The sequence below is a fragment of the Vulpes vulpes genome, chromosome 8, assembly GCF_048418805.1.
Source record: "Vulpes vulpes isolate BD-2025 chromosome 8, VulVul3, whole genome shotgun sequence".
Taxonomy (NCBI): Eukaryota; Metazoa; Chordata; class Mammalia; order Carnivora; family Canidae; genus Vulpes; species Vulpes vulpes.
The window spans coordinates 18,519,929-18,545,829 of NC_132787.1; the positions used below are offsets into that span (position 1 = coordinate 18,519,929).

The 25,901-nt window shown below is 38.6% G+C and overlaps 1 protein-coding gene across 3 annotated transcripts in view; it reads right to left on the reverse strand.

Moving 5' to 3' along the window:
• FAR2 (fatty acyl-CoA reductase 2) overlaps positions 1 to 25,901 on the reverse strand; it is a 131,957-nt gene that overhangs the window by 25,384 nt on the left and 80,672 nt on the right. For all 3 annotated transcript variants that reach the window (XM_072765658.1, XM_072765656.1, XM_072765657.1), the window contains 3 exons: positions 19,684 to 19,912; positions 4,147 to 4,322; positions 1,150 to 1,329 (listed from right to left, as the gene is read on the reverse strand). In XM_072765658.1, the coding sequence (XP_072621759.1) occupies positions 1,150 to 1,329; positions 4,147 to 4,322; positions 19,684 to 19,872 (545 nt within the window). In that variant the 5' untranslated portion in view covers positions 19,873 to 19,912. The remainder of the gene's footprint in view (positions 1 to 1,149; positions 1,330 to 4,146; positions 4,323 to 19,683; positions 19,913 to 25,901) is intronic.

The following is a 25,901-nucleotide window of genomic DNA, read 5'->3' on the forward strand; positions in this document are numbered from 1 at the left end:
TTTCTCCAACTCTCCCGACAAGCTCTGCACTTGGAAGGTTCCTTTGCACCACTTAAGCAAATCATCGCTTATTAGCGACTTTAGGTAAACTCCAGGTCCTTTAGATGACTTTCCTTCTTCTTTGTCCTGGATATTTTAAAATGACAGGTAAAAATATCTATTCTCAGAGCTGTAGGAGATAAAAATGGTTGCCCTGAAGGGAATGAACTCTTGATTTAGCTAAGCTTCGTTTTACAGAGTATATCTCAAATAATACAGCAGTGCCTGAAATTAACATCTGACAAATTTCACTGTGAAGTAGTCGATTTTCTCTGCTGTCGTACTTTTTGCAGTTTTTTTTTTTTTAACAAGGTAAACTCGGTAAACTGAACAAAAGAATGAAGACACAGAAAACAAAAACATCCTTGTTCTGAGACCAGGGCCACGTCCTAAGAGCAAAGAGGTTCCTGTTCCTAGGCGAGAAGAGAAAAATGCTAGCCTGCTGTTGTGTCCCTCCACAGCAGGACAATAAGGAGAGTGTATCTTGGCCGCTAGACCAAGAGACTGGCACTTTCTGCCACTCCTGGGAGGATTTCCCCTTACCTATTAGCTCTTCTTTATTAACTTTTTGACTAACTGCTATTAAACGCTCCCTAGCACACTAACTGCTTTATATAACTCAATTTATCTTCACTACAACATGGGCATTATTATTGGCCCCATCTCACAAATGAAGGGATGAGGCAAGGGGAAGCCAAGGAAATCACTCAAGGTCACACACAGAGTAAGCTGCAGAAGCTGGGTAGGTCTGCTGCTGCAACCTTGCTACTGTACACTCTACTGCCCTTAGTGACCATGCTGAGTTCATGAAGAAGTGAGAAACCATCTGTATGGAAAGCATTCCCCTGTACCTATTATAATCCTAAACCACTTAACAAAACTTTTCTGTGGGATTTACCTATGTCCATCCTCCCCCATTACCAAGCCCTATACTCCCTCCCCACTGGGAGGAAGGGAAGCGCAGGGATAGGGTAGTAACAGCCGGCACCTTCTCAAAGCATGCTGTTTCCAGACTGTCTCCCTTTGTCACCTCATTAAGGAATGACTATAAAAAATCAAAAAGAACAACAATCTGCCGACCTCCTGGCCCCCTCACATGACCCAACTTACTCCATGGAGTCGATGATTTTTTTTGGCTCCACTGGGCATGGATAGATGACTTCATCAATGTGCTTCAGGTTACAATTTGAAAAGGCAGTAGAGATATGTATGAAGGCTTCCAGCTTTGGCATCTGACTGGCCATGAGCAAGAGCTGCTGGGTAGCAGTGACATTAAGTTGCACGGCATGTCTGCAGGAGGTTAAGCAGAAGGAAGTAATGAGGCAACCCGCCATTGCTAGAACTTCACCTACTCCAAAAACTGTCATGTCTATCTGATTTTTGTGGCTGCACCATAGAACCACGAAGAAAAGTATGGGTCCCAGCTACACAGTTATGCAATGTCTGGAATGTGTTATATGTTGTTTATGCATTCTGTGCACATAAATCCTATTCATTAAAGCATTGTTCATATTGCATTTCGAGATTGCTTGGTTCTAAATGTGCTAAAGGAAAAAAAAATCATAATCCTCTGAATGTATAAAGGGGCTTCCTAAACAGCTCTTAAAAATATAAAAATATATAAATTGAGCATCTAACTCAAGAAGCTGGAAAATTCAAATAAATTGTGGGAGAGCAACAGTGGATGGATGTAGAATGAGAAATATAAATTTCCATCGCAAAGGTCCAGGTCAGACATAAAATTTGATGTAAAAATCTGAAATTTTAGCTAATAGGACACGAAGTTAGATAAGCACAATATGTGATGACAATGGAATGGTTCATTCTAGAAATACATGGTCTATACCATATCAGGAACCCTACTACTCTAACTAAAAAAAGAGAAAAACTAAATGATCCTCTATAATGTATTTTTAAAAGTTTTAAATGACATTCAGTATCCATTTCCAATTTAAGTTTTAAAAATTCACTAAAAGAATAAATGATTAAAATATATCCCGTTCACTCTGCTAGCCTGTATCACATTTAATGGTGAAAAGTTTTAAAGTCAGGGGCAAGAAGGATGCCTACAATCACTACTACTATTTAATATTGCTCTGAACTTCCACCTGGTAATCAGTGAGGAAAATAAAATGAATTAGCAGATATAAAAGGTGTAAAGGCAGTCACAAAAATCCCTGTCGGATTACATACTTGTGTATCTGGAAAATAAACAGAAGAGCTAAAAAAAACCACCCTGGGACATGTAATGATTAATTCAGGAAAGTGTCCATTTATAAAAGTTATGTAAAAGGAAAAAAACCTGGAGAATATGGTGAAAGAAAGGCACATAGTCAAACCAAACATTTAAAAAATATATCAAGTTAAGAATAAATGAACAGACTATATACATAAAATGATATAACTTCTTTAAGGGTTATAGAAAAATTGAATAAACAATAAACATTGTTCTTGGATAGGAAGAACCAATGTTTTAAATATGTTGAGTTTTTCTAAATTCGTTGATATGTTCAAGGTATTCCTAATCAAATTTGCAATTTTTTAAGAACTTGAAAAAGTTATCCTAAGTTTAATCAAGTTGTATAAGCAGAAGAGAATAGTCAGGAAAATTATAAAAAGAGAATTATGTGTATATACTTGCCTAATAAAATAAAAATTACTGTAATAAAATGCTGTGGTGTTGGAAGAGAAAGCCTAAGTAATAGAACAAAATAAAGAGTCCAACAATGGAAATTCAGTATATTATAAAAGCTTCACTTTAAATAAAGAATAAAAGCAAATCATTTAATAAGTGTCACTTAAGAAGTAGCCATCTGTTAGAAATTCTTTCAAAAGCTACTCTATATTCACACTCACATTACTTTCCTTTTTATAGAATTTTCCCTTTTGTCTTTATAGGCAAATAAACTCTAAACGGGTCAAAGATTTAAAGGTGAAAATGAAGCAATAAAAATTCTAGACGAAATTATGAATAACTGAATAAATAATAAAAATAGTTGAGGACAAATGATACACTGTTAAAATATTTTGAGCCTTATAAAATACAAAAAAATCAATATGCTAAATATTCCAACAGGTCTTAAAATTGACAAGAAAAAAAATGTTTCAGTAGAAAAATAGGCAAAGAACATGACTAGGCATTTCACAAAAGAATAAAATGCCCATCAGCATTTCCACATCTTCAACTTTTTATTATTTATTTATTTATTTAAAAATTTTAAATTATCAACAAAATCAAAATCTGCAATGGCATTTCCATTGTAATGGCAACATTAAAAATGAAGAATTATAATACAGTATGGGTGTGGGTGTCAGAAATGAGCATTCATGTGCATGGGGACAATGTAAATCAGTACCATCTTTGTGGAAAACTACTTAGCATATGTTAAAATGTAAACCATTTGTAACCTGGGCACACCTGTACATCTCTAACAATTTTACTTCTAGACATTTATCCAAAGTAAAGCACACAAAGGTATAACAAAATGCAGGCACAGAGTGGTTCATTGAAGCATTGTTTCTAACACTGAAAAATTAGGACAATCCAAAAATATCTACCAATACAGAACTAGTCAAGTATATTATCTACATGTATAATGGAATATCATGCAGTTATTAGAAATTATAATAGCGTATCTATTGACAATGAAAGATAACCAAAGATATAATTGAGCAAGTTGCTAAACAATTATTAATATGATGCCAAAAAAATATCAAATTTCTGGGTGAAGTTGAACATAAATCCATTTTATTATGGATGCGTAAAGAAGAGTTGGAATGGATGCTCTCCATAATATTAAATGGTTATCTCTGGATAGTGAGATCTTTGAAGAAGTTTTACTCCTTAAAGTTACTTTTCATCGAGAATATATCTTTTTTTTTTTTACATTTTTTTTTTTTTGTTTAAATTCAATTTAGTTAATAAACTATGAGTTTCAGGGGTAGGATTTAGTGATTCATCATTTGCATATATCTTTTTTCTTTTTTAATGGAAACCACAAAGAAACTTACACACATACACACACTTGTACACGTGCACATTCATGCACACATGTACACACACACACACACACACACACGAGTCATGAGAGGGAAATGGGAATGTACCTCAGATGGTCATCAAAGCGCACGGTGGCTGCACAGTGGAAGACAATGTTTGTACAGGAGAGAAGCTCCTGCATGTCCTCCTTGCTGATTGCAAAGTCATTCTGATTGAGATCGGCATAGATAGCTCTGATCTTCTCATGCACATTTGGACAAACTTCTTTGACTTTTTCAAACAGCTAAAACATAAATATAAATCAATATGCAGAGAGCATCATCACCATCACATTGTTCTTGTTTTTGCTAACTTATTTCATTATAATTCTCAAAACCCAGTTTTATTTGCAATATCACTCAAAGAAGGTATTTACTCAAGAGGCATTTGTTTTACTTCATGTGACTCGGTCGGCTTAGTGTAATTTCTGCTCCTCTTCATTTGATAAGCATTCAAAAATAAAATCAGTTCTAATAACTAGTAAGGAGTATATTTTGAGCTTTTCCTGCAGAGTGAAGGAGTGACAGGAAGTCCTCCATATCCTGCCCCATCCTCTTTTCCCCCACAAGGCAGCTTGGTGTTTATACTTGGTGATTGTTTCCATCCTTGGCTGAGAAATGTGGTTTTCAGTGCAAATTATCAGCCTTTACAAATTACCAGCAAAATCACCAGCCTTTACAAGGGAGGTCTCATGGGCACAAGTTTAAAACTACATAGTTCACTGGCCCAGAGGAACCATATGTCTTAGCAGCACAACCTATTAGAAAATAAAAAAGTAAGCAAATTTGTAATGGGCAAAACGAATACAACTTTTATATAATCTCATTGTAGTATCAATGGCCGTTATTGTCTAGTAAGAGAATCACATGAGTTTATGTACTTTTTATGGGATTTCAATTGATTTCTTCATATTCTAATTTATTTATAAAGGAAAGAACACTGGCAGTTTTAGCTTTTGTTACAATTATTCGGATGGAACAGTCTCTACTTTCCCTTCCACATACAAGTTCTTAGATTAAATTGGTATTTTCCATTTTCTCAAAGAACATAATTCTAACAAAATGATTTTGGCTTCAATCTGTTTTGATAAAATGAAATTCTACCATAGTATTGGTATGGGACGTTAACAGTGAGGAAAAGTAAAGCTAAAAGTTTAGAAGGGTTAGGAGCAGAGAAAACTAGTCTGTGGTTTTGATCACAGTAGAGTAACAGAGCCTGTCCTCTTCTCCCCCTTCTGCCCCCAAAGAATGTTTGCATTTCTTCCTCGATTGCAGGCTTCTTCTCTCCATTGGAGATCCATCCTAGGCTTTTTTTTATTGGGTAATAAGAAGTTGACCTTAAGTAGTCAGAGAAATCATGCCTCATTTGAATCAGGCAAGACCATGTTCAGAGGTTTTTCTGGGAATCCAGTGAAGGTGATCAGAGAAGGAAGTCAAATCTAGAGAGTTAATATACTTCCGCCTTTGAGCTACCATTTTTCTGCACTGCAGGATCAGCCTCGCAGTACCATGCTACTTGAGTTCTGAAAACATCTGGAAGGTAGATCAATCCTCAGTGCGTTTTTGACATTTGGGATTGATGAGGTGGATAAAGTGTCTATGGGACATTCTCAACAAAGGTCATTCTGGCTCTTCCAGAAAGATACCTTACACCTTTTATAATCTCTATGGATCATAAGCATGCTAAATACTAGTTTTCACTGTCAAATGTTTCCTTTCTTGTGGTCCATGTTAATTGGGTGAAAAATTGGATATTTTGGGGTAAATTTATCTAAAATTTGCACAGTTTCCCCCCTTTTAAAAAAGGAATTGGATTTGTAGAAAGTTCAGTTTTGAGTCTGCATGATAGATTTTATTTACATGAAATTTATTGAGGGTTCTGTGGAATCTTTGATTTTGGCCTGTGATGACTTCTGGCTACGTAAGAGCAGTAAGTGGAAAATAATTTTGGTGTCCATCCTTCCAGTGATGGAGATCCTCACACACAATGTAAGCTACCACACAGATTTTCTTTTGCCTTTGGTTTTTATGACTTTAAAAGGCAGAGAATCCTGTTACCCCATATTGTACTTTTAGATCACCTGTGTAAATGTGATAGATGGAGATAAGTACCATTTCAGGAAATAGTATTTCTTTTTTTTTTTAAGATTTTATTTATTTATTCATGAGAGACACATGGAGAGAGGCAGAGGGAGAAGCAAGCTCCCCACAGGGAGCCCAATGCGGACTCCATCCTGGGACTCTGGGATCATGACCTCAGCAGAAGGCAGAGGCTCAACTATTGAGCCACCCATGTGTCCCAGGAAATAGTATTCCAATCCATATTCTATTTATTGATTACATTTTCCAATGTGAAGTGGTATCTAAGTGAACAGATATTTAATTTTTTTAAAGTCTAAGTTTTCTAATCCAGATGGGATTGCTTATGGTCAATTGAAATAAATCAGTGAATTGGCTGCATCAATTCAAACCACAGGGCTAAGTGAGGGTCATATTTTACTGTACCATCCATGGCCAGTAATATGACTTGCTTCGTCTGGCATCTCACTATTTCGCTACAGCCTCTAACAAAATAATGCTTCCTGAATGTTGCCACGTCCTAAATAAACTGCTGAGATTCCAGCCAACTGCTATCAGGTCAGTGCCTTCAAAGTGTTATCCACCGAGCAAACCACATTGGAATAACTAGGATGCGCATTAAAACTGTATTTCCAGACCCCCGGCCCCATCCACTAAGTAAGAAATGACTGGGGCACACCTAGGAGTCTGCATTTCACATCAGGTTCCCTGGTTCATTTTAACTGATCCCAAGACGAGAACTCCTTCTTCAGCTGGAGTGTTAACATAGATTAATGGCTCATGAACAACGGTGTTGGACTTATTTCCCTATATAACTGTCCAGGGCAGTTAAAAGGAGTTAAAAGGACATCCACAGTTTTCAAACGGTATAGGCATAAAATAAAAAAATCTAAGCACCCAGTTAAAAATGACTTCCTTACTCTACCCTGTGAGATCCTGGCTCAGTAGGTTTGGCATGTTACCCAGGCAGGTATATTCCTTAACCAGCTCCATAGGCCATACTTGGTGAAACATTAATTTTGAAAATTCATATCCATTTTTAAAGTCAGGGTTTAAATTTCCCCCTCTGGTTGGTAAACTCCTTTGTTCTTGTTTATTATATTATGCTGGATGGCACCCAGTGCACCAGAAAGGCTCAAGTGTTGCTTGTTAGATTGAAATTAATTACTGTAAGAAGAGTAATAGAACCAGGGGTGGGAGCTTGATTCCTGGAATCGTTTGTTCACCAGCTCCTTTGTGTTGGTGACATGAAAGACAGCCGGTAACTACCACAAGTTGAAGAAACAAAGTGTTCCCTTGGGTCCTCTGCATTGACTGCAAACGGGAGCTGGAAAGACTCAGAGCAGAACCTTTGCTTTTATAATAATGCCACAAGTGAAGGACAGAAGATATGCTGCAAATGGGTCCTCAGTGGACACGAGCTCTTCAGAAAGTTTCTCTTGCTGATGTGAGACATTCATTAAAGGTGGGAAGAAAAATCGATGGAACAAAGATGAGTGAGGAAAAAAGTACATAATTTCAAAAATTTCATTGAAGGTCCACCACTAAAGAACTTAATGTACTTATTTTAGATTCCAAGATCTATCATATTCCCTCTCATATAGTCTTTATTTAATGGCACAGGCCTGAGAAGGTAGAGTGGAGTGGCTACCTGCCACTGATGAAGACTCAAGTGGAGGGAGGGACTGCTGTGTTTCCATTTTCTGAAACCCTGCTCTTGACAGAGGACACTTTGCTGTGGTCACTGAAAGATCTCAAGGTAAGAGGCGATCTAAACATTTCAAACTTGGGGCGCCTGGGTGGCTCAGTCAGTTGAGCATCCGACTCTTGATTTCGGCTCAGGGTGGTAAGATCGAGCCTCCCTTAAGCCTTGCTCAAGATTCTCTCTCTCTCTCTCTCTGCCTCTCTTCCCTCCTCCTTCCTTCCCTCTCTCTCGCTCTCTTTTAAATAAGTAAATCTTTAAAAAAATAAACATTTCAAACTGATAACAAAGCTATACATTTCTCTTGGAAAGTCTAGCAGTGTTCTATTGATTTGATGTTATACAGCAGGTATTTCTCTCTCTTCATTTGTTTCAAACACAAGAGACCATTCCATTTTTGGCAATAGGTACTGACAGCCCAGAGGCAAGAGAGAAGCTTTGCAAATCTTAAGTGAGAAAATCAGCGGAAAGACCAGAAAGAGGAATATTCTGGATTTGATAAATTCCCTGGGTATGACTTCTGCAGCCAGATACCAGGACTGTATTCTTATCAGAAGCAGGGATTGGACAAGGGGCTGGGGGGCGTGGCACTTATTTTACACTATTGAAACAGTTTAGAGGTCCTGAGCTTGGGTTTCTACAATCCACTTGTTATCCACGTGACCTCACTTTGTTGTTGTTGTTGTTTTTAAAGATTTTACTTATTTGAGAGAGAGAAAGCACAAAGAGGAGGCAGAGAGAGAGGGAGAAGCAGACTCGCTGCTGAGCAGGGAGCCTGTTGTGGGGCTCGATCTCAGGACCCTGGGGTCATGACCTGGGCCAAAGGCAGACACTTAAACGACTGAGCCACCCAGGGGCCCCTATCTGACCTCACTTTGGAGGTACCCAATAGCTACTCTCTGGGGACCACTGAAGTCACGATATCTTTAATAATCTTGAGTCTTTGATCTTTATTCAGTGTTGAGTCCCTCTCTTTAAATATAACTCTGTTCTCTTGTTCCAGCAGCCCACCAAAATTTGCCTAATATTTCTATTGGAGAAAAAACACGTAAGGTCTCTTAAGCTAGAGGGCAATCCCTGTGGAGTACCAGCTGTCCCAAAGCAAAAGAGAACCTGTAATATTTATCGGAGAAATTTTGGTGTGCTGAGTACAAGCAAATCAACAGATCCTGCAAGTTAGCTCTTGAGCAAGAAGGACTTACCAAGAGAGGATATAATCTAAACTAAAAAACAAATAAGTGCAAGTAAATTAAGGCAGAAACTATCACACCCAATGTAAAGATTCACAAAAACTTACAAAATGTTACGATTTTGCTAGTTCACTAATAATTCTCCTAAGATCTAAAGGATTAACCTGGAAGTTTTTGTCGCTTTAGTGAGGGCCATTTCTATAGGACCATAAAGCTGTACGGTGTAACAGTGTAGTTATCAAACTTTGGCATGTAGCAGGGTTACCTAGAAAGCTGTTAAAACAAAAACAAAAACAAAAACACAACCCCAGATGTCCTGCTGCTGGAGATTCTAACCTGGTTCTGGATGGAAGCTTGGGCATCCGTACTTTGAACAAGCTCTCCGGTGAGTGTGATCCACGCTGTGGGTGAGAGCCCCGGAAGGCCTGGGTTTGAATCCTTGTTCTCCTGTTTATGAGTTCAGTGACTGGGGCAAGTTAGTCACCACTTGGGGCCTCAGTGTTTTCATTGGCCTATGTATCTAAAATGCTTATTGCTAGAGAACTAATGATTCAGCATATAATCTGCTACTCTTCAAAACAATTTTGCATTAAAACATCTTAGTTTCACTTTGCATAGAAATCTGTAGTAAACACCGAAGAGGACACAGTGCTCAGCTCATTGTCTCATTATGTGTTGTGCCTCCAAGGTCATTTTCACAGAGTTTTTTGAGAGAGGTAACAGAGGCTAAGAGGAACTAGGGTGGTTGGGAAGATGGAAACCAATCTTAAGATGACTTCCAAGTCCCTACTAGTAGATTTGGTGGCATCTCTGCATCCTCCACACTAAAGGATGGGGAAAGCGATGATGTTAACCCAGAAGTGGCCATCGTCTTACCTTCCTAAGGAGGTGGCCATCACTAGCAAATGTGCCACCTGGAGAGCAGGGCAAGACAATCAGAGCTTAGAGGATGTAGTTTCTCAGGGGCGGCAATGCAAGGCAGTGGGGATGGCGTGAATTTTAGAAGTAAGAGGCCTGCCTTTAAATCCTTTGTGCTTCGTTGGCATTTCCTTGGACAGGCGAAAACTTCCCTGGATGAGTTTCTCACCTGTGAGGTAGCAAGAGCGCATACCACAGGTTTGTGAGGGCAAACAGGCCAACGCCAAGTCAGATGCCTAACGGAGTGCCTGCTGCTTAGTAGGTTCAGGAACCTAGGAAAACTCTTCCACATAGACAGCAATACTCGGCTTTAAAAAGCTGCTAATCAGACATCTCTGTGTGTGTGTGTGTGTGTGTGTGTGTGTGTGTACGCGCACATGCGTGTATTTGTTGGGTCATCCATTCCAAGGTTTCTGATTATATACTATGTGATCCAGACACCTCTGCAAATTGAACGTATTTCAGAGTCAAGTTGAATCCTGTGGCTTGGTGACTTTTTGAGTGAAATGAGTATGGGCAATTTGAAGCTTTTAAGAAAGAGACTTGATGTGACTGGAAGAAATTGAAAAGGAAGGAAAAAGTTGGATGTGTGAAATCATGCCAGTGATTGAATTACCTAGTAAATTGTATTGTAAGAGAAAATAAGAGATTGAGAAAATAAATTGCTTCTGTTTCTGGGACTGTTATTATATCCCCAGGACTAAATCAATTTCTTTCTTTAATTTTTTTTTTCTTAAGAGAAAGGAAAGGGCCCACAGGGAGTAGGCTTAACATGCTTCAAATAATCCAAGTTGAGTAACTGTCAAATGGAAGGCCAGCTTCACTCCTTTAAAAGTGTGTGCTTGTTAATTCATGGGGAAATTTAAATTCTGGGGAAGATGATATCTTTTTGGGTTGTTCCAAGTTCATAGAAGCGTCTCGCTTTTGGTGGCATAGTTTCTTAGGAAAAAAAAAAGGAATGGAACAAAATTGTCTTTGGGAATTTAAAATATAAATTGCTATTTCCAGTTGCCTTTGTCTTATGTAGAGATTTAACAAAATCATTAATGTCAATCAGAAATTCATTTTTGAATGTTGGGAACAAGCAGCTCTTATACAGGGTAGCTCCTTGAACCAAATATGAAAACGCTCTTTTTCTTATGACAAAGTCTTTGAGAACTAACAGGGAACTTGTATGTAAAATGAAATGAACATCTCTGATGGATGCTTCTCAGGACTCGACAAGGTCAGATTGCTGAACTTTCCTTTGCAGGTGTTATTTGGTTCAAAGTTGATTTGTCTAAGTGCATTATTTTTTCCTCTCAGGGACTAATTTACCTAATGCCTTCTAGAAACTACCAAACAGGGACAGTCTTGTGAAAGGATTCAATAATCTATTTCATAAAATGTTACTATCTTCTGTTGTCTTAAACCTGATTAGTTCTGTGAACCGAGAGCCCAGTGTGTGACCTTGCATGATTCATTAACCACAGCTCTCTAGGGTATTTCAAAGTTGATTTATCTCATGGACAAATGAGGGCTTATTGAGTAACTCACATTCTTCCAGAGAAGTTGACTTGAAGTATCCAGTGCAACCTGCCAAGCTCTGTCTTTGTTTATTAATCCATTTCCTGGTGACATCATATAAGACACTCCCGCCCTGGAAACTTTGAATTTTGCCTGGTCTTTTCAGATGATTAATTCTAAACTCAGCATAATCTCATTGCAACCCTTCCTTTATTTGATTACTGTAGTTTAACAGAAGAAGTCCAACCTTTTTTAGGATTCTCTCAATAAAACATCTTTTAGATACCAACCTCTCAATACCTCTTAATTATGACCTCACTCTTCATACAATTTCAACTACCTGGGGTTTTATTTTTCAAATATGGATGTTGTCTCCTTGAGGTTTCCTTAAAGTTATTAAGAGTAGATTACAATCTAAACTGATTTTAAACTAAATCCTAAATGGGTATAAATGGGACATGAGTGTTGTAAAAAGAAACATATCCTTAAGGCACTAAAGAACCTCTCAACATTTCTCTGAACTTGACAACTGAATAATTTATTGGAAACTCATTATCTGTTGTTGTGGGGAAGACCTATGTCTTGTTAAGCAAAGCAATATGCAAGACAGCAAAATAGATTAAATATCAATTTCTCTCTCTAAAACTGTTTTTTGCTACAATGAAAAAGCTGGTTGATTCATAATGTAATGAACACATTTTTCATAAGTAAGAGACTAAGCAGCCAGCTTGGGCACCCTGGGGACCCACAAGTTGGATAGCATCGATTTGTGATGAGCACATTCACATTTTAGCACATGGAATGTCCTTATTTTCCTTAGAAGTTTCTCACATTTTAGGAAAGAAACTAGAAGATTAAAAAAATAATAATGTTGAATACTTGGAATCATATTTCTAATAAAAAATAGATTCAAATTATTTAATTTTGACCATCAGTTTCAACACTCAAAATCAACTGAACTTACATCTGATGACATAGTTTCAGAAATTCATGATTGCTTTGCTGCCTTGTTTATTTACTTTTTAAAAAGCGGTTGTTTCATCCCCCACTGTACACGTGAAACATGTTCATTGTCACTATATTTGCAAAACTTTGGGAAAAGATTACTGCTCTTATTTTTTCACTATGAAAGAGGGCACCTTTTTCCTCACCATAAAAGTAAACATGATCATTATAATTTGAAAATTTGGAAGTGCCAAAAAATAAGATTAATTCAAGATCCTAGCAGCATAGGACATTAGTTGAGATTGTATAGAATATGGTTTGGCATTGATTTTTTTTTTTTGCATGGAATATATTATGTGTTTTCTCACATAATAGTTTATAAAATAAGCACTTATACTAGTCTAACATATGTAGGTATTATTGCTTATTTTATCTTTCTCTACCATAGAACATTCAGATTGGTTCCAGTTTTTGCTACCATAAATAATACTACAGTGATATATCTGTACCATATTTGTGTGTCTCTGGGTGTTTTCTTAGAGGGCCAGCTTTATTATCTTTGTGAGGAAGTCCTTGAGAAATTGCCACTAATTCAGATCTCTTTCCTTCTATTGATATATTCTTTTAAGTGCTCTGAAAATACTTCAGGAACCTAGTTATATATGAGAAAACTGATCCATTCTGACTTCTGGAGCCCTAGCTCTCTGTAGCCCAAGGATTAACAATAACCTTTTTTCCAAAGCATCTCCCACTTAATTGTCTCCCTCTGAAAGCACGGAAACAGGAAGCAAGAGGTGGTAGCTGTCCATACCATGAAAGGAAAGAAATGAATCAGATGCATGAATTTTGATAGATAGAGCAGATGTTCTCTTGACCCTTTTTTCCTGGGGTAGGAAGCAAAGGCAGACTGATAACATTTTAAATTGTTATGTCTTAAAGAAACGCTTCCAAGTCTCACATATCTGATATGATTAATCTACCTTTAAGCACACCATATCACTTTAAGATGGGTTTGAATCCACGCATTACTATGTGTGATCAAAGAGATATATTGCTTAAGAGCAACACCAGGCCCAACATAGGAATAAGGTGTGGCTGCACGTAAGTCACTTTGTCTACGTCAAAATAAAGGTAAATGAAAGAAGCTAAACTGGGTCTGGATTTGTGGCTTCCTGGAAGTAACACTAAACCAGGCAAGAAAGTTCCTCGGAATAAAATCCAGGAGTGAGAGGGGCTATCTGATGGAAGTAAAGCTTGGCCTGGGCCCAGATAAGACCACTGAAAACCTGGAATGCACTGAAGTCGTTCATTCAATAAATTTGGGTGATGATCTACCAAGAGGACATTGGTAATACATGAGAGTACACAATGGAAAGGTCTTAGACTTACAAGTTAAAGGGAAAAAATTGAGGTAATAAATGTGTTATTGGTTTTGGCAAATCTAATACATTTGAGAAGATGGTGTGCTATCTGCCAAACCTAAGACTCTCTCACTCTTACTGGATCTGACATGAGGAGAGCATAAAAGCACACAGAATTACTCAGAAATCAAAGTTTTATGAGTGTATTCCCTAAAGTATAACCCTATCTTGGACGGCTAATTGTGGCAGCCCACATATTTGGAATAACTGACTTACACCTTTCCCAAATAGAGGAATTCTAACCAAATAGAGGAAAATTGGAATTCATATGTAATAGTCTCACTTTTAAAATGAGAATCTGTAAAAAAAATGTTAAATTACATTATTTCACTTCACTTGGGGTAGACGCCCAAGATCCGTCCATTCTGCATACTTCTATTTGACCACATAAGTCAAACATTTATGAAAGAATAATGAGTGCCTTTGCTACAAACCCAGAAATAGCTAGAAACTTAAGACATTTCCATATTTCAATCTGTTGAGCATTTAATGCTCTAGTAATTGTTTTGTATTAAGACACTCACTAATATGTATCTTCGATAGTTTCACTATAACAGTAAAGTCTCTTTTAGAGAGAGGACAGACTTTTAATTAAAAAAAGAAAAATACTTTTATTTTGAGGTTGAATTTAGGAGACTGTGAGAAGAAAGGCTTAGCAGAGAGGTAGGTATGTGAGCCTGAGCGATTAGAGAAAGCTAACACCGGGGGCTGGACTTAATACTATTGGGACTATCTTGAAAGATATGGGGAAAAGGTTTAAAAGTTGCAACTTAAAAGTATCTACAGGACTAGAAATGTAGAGTCCTAACCATTCTGGGATTTGGCAAATGGCTGCTGGTTGCTTTTATTTTTTCTTGGTTTTAAGTTACAATCAAGCTCCAGTCTAGTTATCTCTGCATTGGAGATGACCAGTCAAGTGCAATGTTTTGGATTATCAAAGTAAAAAGTTGATTATATAATCTTTTATATAAACAAAATCCACAAAGAAATTCTACTTTGCCTTTTTAACCGTATGTCAGCTTTGGTCTCTCTGCACTTTGAGTTCTGATTGATTACAATCCCAATTCAGGATCCTCTCTGAGATTATTCAGAATTCCCAGGTGGCTAATTTTTTAAAGTTGCCTCTGTTCTTGCTTTTTCTCTAGCTCAGTGATGCATTAAGATGACTTTACAAACACATATTTTGTCTAACATGCTTAGGGGTTCTGTATCAAAAGGCTTTTTTCTGACCCTCTATTTTAAGAGTTGGTGGCTTTCTTCCGTAAAGGGCCAGACAGTACGGTTTCTGTTGTAGTGATTCAACTAAACTCATCATAGATCCCACAATTAATTTCCCATCTTTGGCAGTTGAGTACTGTTTTATTAACATTTCTTAAATAGTGGGAAATCATCTAGCTGTGGGATGACAAAAACGGTCTTTAACTGGACTTCCATCCCCTCAAAGAAAAAACTCAAGCTCCCATATTTGAATAAAGGGCTCAAATATTTGCTGAACCCTTGCTATGGTGCAGGCACTATGCTAAGTGCCTTTCCTGTATTAGCCCACTGACATCTCACAACCGTGCAGAAGACAATAGCCATTAGTATCCTCATATGAAAATGGAGGCTCAGTTATGGAAAGGTACATCGCTTGGTAGGGAGAGGACACCAAGGCATGTGTGTCTGACTCCTGAGACCATGCTCTTCTCAGGATGCTGTCTTCCTAACATCCATTCTGCTGTGTCTTGGTAAGTCATTTAGATGTTTTCCTTTCTCCATGTAGCTACTGTGCTGCAGGAGAAGATGGTCTTATCCCAGCCTCGGGGAAAGACTTATTGATCTAAGTGCACTGTTACTCTATGTGCCCAGCAGTTAGCTTAGATCTGGAGTTTCTGAATAAAGCAGTACCTCGCATACCTCATGGCATGGGGGTTGATGCAGAAGTGGACATGTAACCTAACGCAGGCTGATGAGATATAAGGGGAAATCTGCTGAAGGAAATTCCAGAAAAGAGGTTTCATCAATTTTGAGAGCTTTAGGGAGAGACAGCCTCTCTTTGTCCAAAGAATGCAATGAATCTTGTAACGATAACAACCATCTTATCAACAAAACAAAACAAAACAAAACAAGACAAAACACCAACCATCTTATCATAACAGGGATAAAGCCAGAACAAAATGGCAGAGCCAAGAGATTCACAGACCCATGAAGCCAAAGCTCCAGGCAACTGCTCATTACTGTGGTCCTGGGGTTTTCTACCGTATAATCAATACATCATCCTTTGGGTTCTAAGCCAGTTTCAACTGAGTTTTCTTCCAACTGAAAATGAGCTAACTAATACAATTGTAGTTTTTCAGGATCTGGCTTCAGTATGCCTTTCTAGTTCTTAAAAACTCACATGTTTAGGGCCAAGCAAGCTACCCAGAGGTTCACAAACACACCATACCAGTCACCCATTTGCAAGTGTGGTTCTTTCTGCTTAGACTGCCCTTTGGTCTCCTCTCCCTAGAGATCTCATGTTGCATTGCAGTCATGTTTTACATGACTATCTCTGTCACTTGACTTGGTTATCTCACTTTTATCTTCATGTCCTTTGTGCCTAGCTTACATTTGACATACAAGAAAGCACTTCAGTAAGTATAGAATTAATACAAACAATGCGTAGGATGAAAATCTGAAGCATGGTATGGTCTTTGTACACAACACAATTATCTAGATCAATGCCGTCTAAAACCCTCTGTGATAATAGAAATGTTCTACACCTGCCCGAAAGCAGCCAGCAGCACATGTGGCTATTGAGCCCTGAAATATGCCTAGCCTGACTGAAAAACTGAATTGTAAAGTTCAATATTATAATTCATTTGAATTTAAATAGCCACATGCTCTAAGTAAAAATGTAATATAATCTGGAAAGCTTGCTGTTTGTTTTGTTTACCATTCAAAAAGTAGTCTGTTCACATAGTTTAAAAATATAATCTTAAAGTTTGTCTTTATTATGGATTTTTAGTTTCACAATGATTATGAGCAATAATACCTTGTATCTCACAGATAGTCAGTAACTAATGACTGGGTTATTTGTTGCCTCCGTGCAGCTTTATTGACAGCAATCAGCAATAGCGTCCTCATATTCTGAGGTCAGCATTTGTGACTTGTGTAGTGGCAGCTTTTCAGTTTTGGAATACCCCAAAATAAAGCACATCCTTGTTTTCCCCCATGGAATACCATTTTGTAGGTATCAAATTCCATAGAGTGCCAAGAGGGTGGGTATTTGCATAACCAAAGGCTTGTTTATAATAAGTAATAGAATTCTGCTCCCTTTTGTTATAAATGACAACATAGAATGGAGGTAGATGTTGCCTTAAAAAACAATCAGACATAGTGTGTAAGCTTCTCAAAATTCTTTAGATGTCTAAGGCCCTCAAGAAATAAAAGTAATAAAAAAAAAAAAAGAAAAGAGGAAAAAAGAAAAAACCCACAAAATGGTCATGCAGACACGGCGTTTGACCACAGATACTAAGTTTTTCAGTCATATAATGCACAACAGATTTCTTTCCTCCCATAATTCTTAGGTAAAGTTTATGAAGAAATCTATACAATAAACTCTAATTAGCATAACAGTAGAAAGTGAGGCACAGGGGATAGTGGTTAAAGCCATACCATACCTAATAATGTCGGACTTGGATCTGAATCCAGAAAGACTTGAGTGGGTGGAGAGAGACAGAGGTGGATAGACAGACAGACGCTTCTGGGTGAGCAAGGTAGCATTACCCCGTTTTACAAATAAGAAAACTAAAACTCAATAAAGTAAGTGTCTTGCCCACTGTCCTACATCTACTAAATGGTAGGGCTGAGATTTGAACCCAGGTCAGCCTGCCTTGAAGCCTCTGCTCTTTAAGCACCAGCTGATAACACACAGTTCCCGGGGAGGATATTGATGCTGCTGGTTTAGAGACTGCATTTTGAGAACCACTATTTATAAAGGTCAACAGCTGACAATAAATAGCCCAAGAGTGGAAACAGGTGTAGAGATTTCACAAGCCAGTTTCATAGAGAAGTTATATATAGTACAACCAAGATTTCCAGAACAAAAGTAATGTCATAGAAGAGAATAGTAGGTAAAGCTGCGCTGACCACAAGACTCTCTGCCACAATATTTATCTAGAAATGTATAAGCTGGCTACAAAGACATGTTTGCTATGTGATAAAAACAGTCTGTTAGGGGTATATAGGTGAGCAAAGCTGTCTGAGGAGGGATCTGAGACATTATTCTAGATTTTGGTTTTATGCCACTTAGCCTTTTGGTCTTACTCTTAAGAACCACTGGTTACCACGCAGGCAGTGCAGGGGAGACGCAAGCATACTGGCTCGAGAGCCAGACTGAAGAGATCTGAAGTCTGACTTTCTCATTTCCTAGCTGGGTGATCTCGGGTAAGTTAACACTTCAGGTCTCAGTTTTCCCCTCTATAAAAATAAAAATTGAGGATACGAGTCATTCTCGCTTCACAGGCTGTTGCAAAAACCAATGAAATAAGACATGAGGAAGCTTTTGAATAGCGTCTACACCTACTGCCAGTAACTGGCAACTACTATTACTTGTCCCACTGTGGAGTCATGCCATGAGATGAAGGAGAGGCTTTCCTGATTCTCTTGATGATCATTTGTTGTTGTTGTTTTTAATTTACTCAGTCATGAAAGACAGAGAGAGAGAGAGAGAGAGAAAGAGAGGCAGAGACACAGGCAGAGGGAGAAGCAGGCCCTATGGAGGGAGCCCAATGAGGGACTTGATCCCAGGACTCCAGGATCACACCTTGAGCCCAAGGCAGATGCTTAACCGCTGAGCCACCCAGCCGTCCCTCTTGATGATCATTTGTACCAAAATCTCATCCTGGTGCCTGGCAGACAGATGTGCCCACCGGGGTTACTGGGTGTCTGCAGTGTGCTGTGCTGGAGGCACTGCCTCCGCTAGATGTGAGCATTCTGACACACAGGAAAGGAGACTGTAAGACAGTGTCTTCTTTACATTTTCCTCTTGCCAACCCTAAAGGACCCCGTATATTCTAAAGAGGACTATAAACCAGACATGTGCCTTTTTTCCTTCAACTCCTGTAGCAGTCCTGGGAAGTGTTTGCTGTTGCTCCTACTTTGAACGCTGCACACTAGAGCTTCCAAGGTACAGTGACAATGGATTGAAAAGCCAGAATTTGAGCTCAGATACTGGTGAGACCAAAGCCAGTACTATCTTCAAGTTGGTAAAACATGGGAGGATATGCATAATCCTTTTTTGGACTGAGAGGGTTTGCTACCCAAATGTTCATTTATGCATATAATATTTCATTTTGCATGTCCTTCCCCTGAGAAGAACCCTTGGGATGACTGAAATGCCAAGTGACCCAGAAGAAGTGTATAAAACCTAAACCTTGGGTGGAGTTTGGGCAACGAGAAGTATTATCACATGGCTACTTAACTAATCCTATCTGTTCAGAACAGAACAGAACATCCCCAAATGGGAGGTAGGGGTGGGGCAGGAACTACCTTGAATCTAGAAGAAAGGTATAGGAAAGAGTTTTGTTGAATTCTGACAGATTTTGAGCTTGGAGAGTCCACACTGGGGGTTTTGGCATTTGGACTCTTACTCAGTTATTTCCAGAACATAGAGTATCTGCTCACCTGCCCTGGCTAGAGCCTAGGCCCTCTTTCTTCAGTTACAGGAAAACATCACAGGTTTTCTGTGAGCAGCTGGTTGCCATCTTATTCTGTTTCCTCTCCTCTACCTGCCCAGGCATCCTGGCCCCCACTAGCAGTCTGGGGATGTCAGGGAACATTGTAGTGAGTCACCTTGTCCCAGGGTTCTTCCCCTACGGCATACCTTACTATTTAGGATCTGGAAAACCCTCTGCTGCGTTGTCTGGCCAGCCTTGGGCCTCACAAGGATGTAAATGACTTTCAGGTCAGGGCTGGTGCGAAATAGCTTCTCCATCAACACTTTGCCCATGAAGCCTGTGGCCCCAGTAATGAGAATGGACTTGCCACTATAGAAAGCTGCAATCATGGACATGATTCTTCTCTTTGTCTTTTATAGCTCCAGAAAGAGGTTCCTGAAAAGGAAAAGAAGGAACAAAACATTACATTCTCGGAAGTTCTAAAATGCAGACAATCTAAAATGTTTCCAGTGCTTCCAGGAGTTCCGAATGCAGAAAAAGGTCAGAGTGAGAGCACCATACTTTATTGACAACACGATTCATCTCAGTCAATATTTATTGAGCCCGTTTTGCATGCCAGACTTTATACCAGGAATTGTGGCAAAAAATAAAAAAAATAAAAAATAAAATAAAATAAAAATGAGTAAGACATGGTTCCCACTCTCAAGAGATTCCTCATAGCCTAACGGAGGAGACAGACATCTAAATAGATCATTAAGTATAATATGTGAGTGCTAAAACAAATGTGTAGAGCAGGATCTGGAAATTTCAGGGAGGCCCATCCCTGCCCTGAGGTGAACTGTGCAGGCAGGGAAGGGCTGGAGTGAAGGTGTTTTAACCCAGAGCAAGAGCAAAGGTGCAAGGTGTGGCAGGCTGCACTGCCTGGAGGGAACAGAAGGAATTCAGTGTCACGGGAGTGTCGGGAGTGTCGATGACACGGCTGGGAGTGGACCCATAACCTGTGAAAACAAAGCTTAGAACAGCCATTACATTCTTTTAAGAATTATGATGTAACCAGTATTTCAGCTGCAGTTTTCTTTAGAGAAAATCCGGGAGCAAATACCTTCTGGTTTCACTTAAACTAACGGGCCCTGGCCTACCCAGTCATTGCTGAATAAATACATTTTCTCTTTCTTGAGCTGAAAAGGGGTCTAGTGTCCGCCTTGCCCCACGTGTTCCTCTTAGGGCTGAAACACTGCAGAAGACAAAGGGGAGAGAAGGTTGGCCGAGCGAGGCCAGGGACTGGAGGCTTTGTTAAGCCCCCAAATGGGGCCCAGTGGACACAGGGCTCGGGCCACTTAAGGCCATTGCCTGGAGCACTGAGAGACAAGAGACCTGGGAGTGGGAAGAAGCCAGATGCGGGCTGGGGCCTGGGCCTCTCAGGGGAGGCACCACCTGCTCCTGGGAGGCCACGTGAAGTGTTATCTCTGTAAGTCTGGGTTTACAACTGTCCATTGAGAGCAGCAGCCAAGAACTTTGAAGGGAACAGTGCTGTGGTGTGGGTGTGGACTTCCTCTCTGTCACTGTCACTGCCACCAGCACCAGGTTCCCAGTGAGTTGCTGGGTGGTGTTGGGGTGATCCTACAGAACCCAACTCCAGGGACTGGCCCTGACATCAGAGCTCAGGAAGAAGAAGAAAACAAGTAGGAGAGTCAGCACCCCGTCTCGTCAATGGCAGTCAGGACTACCCTACCAAGAACTCCTTAAGGAACTCCTACTAGTTGTAATTTATAAATTGTACATAGCATCATAATTTATACTGTAAGGATCTTGAGGCTGTTCTTCGGCAGAACTCTTTGCCTTTGGAGGACTCATACACTCATGAATTTACTCAAGAAATAATTTTGAGTACCTGCCATGCCAGACTCTGTGCTAAGTAAGGTACGAAGATAAACAGACGGCTGAGGCAGACAGATCCTCACACTCCCGTCTAGTAGAAGAGGCCAGCAATACAAAGATAGGTAAATATGTAGACAAGACGATTACAGACTGTTACAAATGCAAATAAAATAAGGACCAATGAGAGAAATCCCATCCAAGCATCACGGCTATTCACTTTAGGAAAGCTGGATTTCAAATCACGTTAGTTATATTCACTGAGTTACTACTTAAACCTCTTTTATTGGGGCACCTGGGTGGCTCAGACTGTTTAGCATCTGGCTCTTGGTTTCAGCTTGGGTCATGATCTTAGGGTTGTGAGATTGAGCCCCATGTCAGGTTCTGTGCTCAGCAGGAAGTCTGCCTGAAGATTGTCCCTCCCTCCCCCTACCATTCTTTCTCTCTCTAAAATAAATAAATAAATCTTAAAAAAAAAAGAACCCTTTTATTGAGGGTGGATGTGAAAACCAGTATTTTGAAGAACACATCTTGATCTTGTGGAAAATGGCAATTAATCATAATGTTACTCATATTACAATCTATCTAATCATTTTCTCAAGTTTTTATCACTTGGGAAAAGTACTGAAGAGTCTTGTCTTGCCTGCCTGGAAGCTCAGAAAAGTGCTGTCACCAAGTTTGGAAGGCAGGATGACATCCTAGTTTAGCACACAGGGTCTAAGCAAGACTATCTGAAATCAAATCCTAGTTCTGCCACTTATTAGCTCTGTGACCTTGGGCAAATTATTAATCTCTCTGTCTTGTAGCTTGCTTATAGGTAAATGGGGATAACAAAAGTGTCCATGTAATAATGTTGAGCCAAGGATTATATGAGTCAATATATTACAAAAACTTTTAGTAATCAAAAAAGTATTCTATCAGCACAAAAATAGACACATAGATCAAAAGAACTGACTAGAGAGCCCAGGAATAAACCATGCTTATATGGAAAATTAATCTACAATAAAGGAGGCAAGATTATACAATGGAAAAAGTCTATTTATTAAATGATGCTGGGAAAACTGGACAGCTACATGCAAAAGAATGAAACTGGACCACCTTCTTACACCATATACAAAAATAAACTCAAAATAGGACTAAAGACCTAAATGTGAGACCTGAATCCATAAACTCCTAGAAGAAAACACAAGCAGTAATTTCTTTGGCATTGGCCATAGAAACATTTTTCTAGATGTGTCTCCTCAGACAAGGGAAACAAAAGCAAACATAGACTATTGGAACCACACCAAAATAAAAAGCTTTTACACACCAAAAGAAACCATCAATACAAAATGACAAGGCAGCCTATGAATGGGAGAAGATATTTGCAAATGATGTATCCAATAAGGGATTGATATCCAAAATATATAGAGAACTCATACAGGTCAACATCAAAAAACCCCAAATAATCTGATTAAAAATGGGCCAAGGACAGGAATGGACATTTTACTAAGACATATAAATGGCTAAGAGACAGATGAAAAGATGCTCAACATCACTCATCATCAGGGAAATGCAAATCAAAACCAGAATGAGTTATCACCTTAGAACTTGTCAGAATGGGAAGAATCAAAAAGACAAGAAATAACAAGTGTTGGTGAGGATGTGGAGAAAATGGAACTCTTGTACACTGTTGGTGGGAATGCAATTTGGTGCAGCCACTGTGGAAAACAGTATAAAGAATTCTTAAAAAAAATAAAAATAAAATTACCAATGGTCCAGTAATTCCACTATTAGGTATATACCTAAAGAAAACAAAAAAACCCCACAACTTATTTGAAAAGATATATGTACCTCTATGTTTACTGAATCATATTTGCAATAGCTAAGATAAAAAAATTACTTAAATGTCCCTCAATAGGTGAATGGATGAAGAAGATGTGGCATACATAATATACAATGGAATATTACTTCGTAAAAAGAATGAAATCTTGCCATTTGCAACAACATGGATGGACCCAGAAGATTAACGCTAAGTGAAATAAGTCAGAGAAAGACAAATACTATAGGATTTCATTCACTGGTGAAATTTAAGAAACAAAGCAAACAAAGAAAAAAGAAACAAATAAGCAGACTCTTAAATACAGAGAACAAAGTGATGGTTGCCAGAGGGCAGGTGGGTAGGGGGATGGGTGAAATAGATAAAGGAAATTGAGAGTACATTTATCATCATGAACTCTGAGCAATGTAAGAATTGTTGAATTATATATTGTACATCTGAAACTAATATAACACTCTGTTAATTATACATCAATTAAAAAAGAAAACTCTTAGAGATATTACCTATAGTATATATTCAGTAAGTATTAGTCATTAATATAGTCACTGGTTATACATTTTTTCCTCTTAATAGTTCCTGTTTTTTCCTTTTGACATTTATTTTAAGTGCTCTGTCTTATGCATTTTATATACCTTCTTTTGGAAATAGGAGATGATTTACAACTCAATCAGTCATCAAGCCAAGTAAACTGTTTTCCCCAAATGCAACTCTACTTGATGATAAACCTTGCCAGTTCCTTTATGTATGAAAATGTTTCAGCACCATACTCCTTTACTATATTTGGTCTAAATGAGCATGGCTGGAAGGAAAACATAGAAGAGAAACTGAGTTTGGATAGAGTTATCTCCAACCTCCTTTGTTCTAAAGAGATCAGATGCTTGTTTTGCACTCTTACATGCTTTAGTGTTATCATATTTTCTAGAAATGTGAATATCTTTTTAAGAAATTTTGATCCCAGACACAGTTTTGTAACCTGTGACAAAAATTTTTTTAGGAAGCAGGTAGTATATTTCTAATGAGTTCATTTCTTGATAGGACAAAGGAAGACTTGATGTGTCCCCAAAGAATAGAATTTGCCTGCTCTGTCTGGAGTCCAAATACTTCTCAAACACACCAAAACCACGGCAGAGTACACTGAGTTCTCTGACAGGAAAACAAAACAAATCAGTATTTCGTGGCACTCATTACCCAATTTTCAAGAGCAGGTGGCAGAGGAGTGTGGCCAAGACTCCAATCAAGGCAAGTGACTCTGAAAAATGTCCAAGAATTCCTCATCCTCAGATCAAAGCTGTATCAGAGACGATTTTCTACTTCTTGCCCCACTCTCAGTATATGGCGTAGTTCCTGGCCTGAGAAACTCTTATATAAAATTTGACTCTCTGAATTCTGTTCCATATATTAAACTTGCAAAGTCTCGGAATTACTAATCCTGAATATAATTCATTAAAATAATTATTTTAAAAATTAATTTACAATCAGTAATGGATGATAGGCAACTGTAGAAGGAGGAATATGTTTAGGACCAGCTGACCAGTCATGGTCTGCCTTTCATATCTTTTGATTGCCAGCTCAGAGAGCAAAGGAACATTTCCTGTTCCTAATGCTCATGATATGGCTTGTAGGAAGTCTAAGCCACTTTGACAATTTTTAGAATCATCCTGTGTAACGTAGGGTATATGATGCTTGAATGAAAAATGAGGGGGCCTCTGAAAGTCAGCCAGGGTATTTTTATTGAATGTCTACTATGTGCCAGAAACTATCTAGGTACTGGGAATAGTAGTGAATAGGCTGTAGGCAGCTTAGTCTTCCTTTCTATTCTGGAGCCTTTTTTCCCCTTAAGATCATTTCTCATCGTCATGAGGAGAAATAGCTAGTTTTTACTCTCCTTTTGGTAGTAAAATGAGGCTGTTCTCATCTCTAGAGAACAGATGTCAAAATACTGAATCATGATTGTTGTGCCAAGCTATATACATTTTTTTTGCACGTTTCAGCATATGGAAATAATTCTTTGAGTGGTTCTTCCGGAAAATAAAAAATTAAGATTCAGATACTTAAGGGAGACTAGTTTATCCAAATTTCTTGATAGTCCTTTAGAGAAAAGCATTTTACAAAAAGAAACAAGGTGCTTCCCACCCCCCGTCCCCCCGTCCCCCAGGAATCTTACTTAACCGAGGTTTCTTGGTCTTGGCACTATTAATGTTTTGGGATGGATAAATCTTGGTGGGGGCAGGGGGAGGGGTTGTCTGGTACAATGTAAAGTGTTTAGCATATAGCTGCGTCCTAGGCCTCTACTCACTAGATGGTAATAACATCCTTCTTCCCCAGCCAGGCATGATAACCCAAAATGTGTCTAAGATTTGTTAAAAGTGATCTCAGGGAAAACTGAGAATCGTTGTTCTTGGACCTTCTTCAATGCTCATTTTATAATAGCATACCACATTCAAAGTCAATATTCAAGGCTTAAATTTCTGCTTGTGAAACTAAATACAAAGAGGATTTTACCTCTATTAAATTGTTCATAGCTACATACATCTACCCAAGCAAATGACATGTGTGGCAAATCCTGATTATACTCAAAGTGGAGATGAAGGAAAACTTCTTCAGATAAAGATGTTATACTTTTTTTCAAACCAACTTTCTTTTGGTCTCTGTGCTTTAAGTTAGACTAGGAACTCCACCTTCCATACAGAATAAGCTTCTCAATTTCACCCAATTATGGGCAAGCTTAGG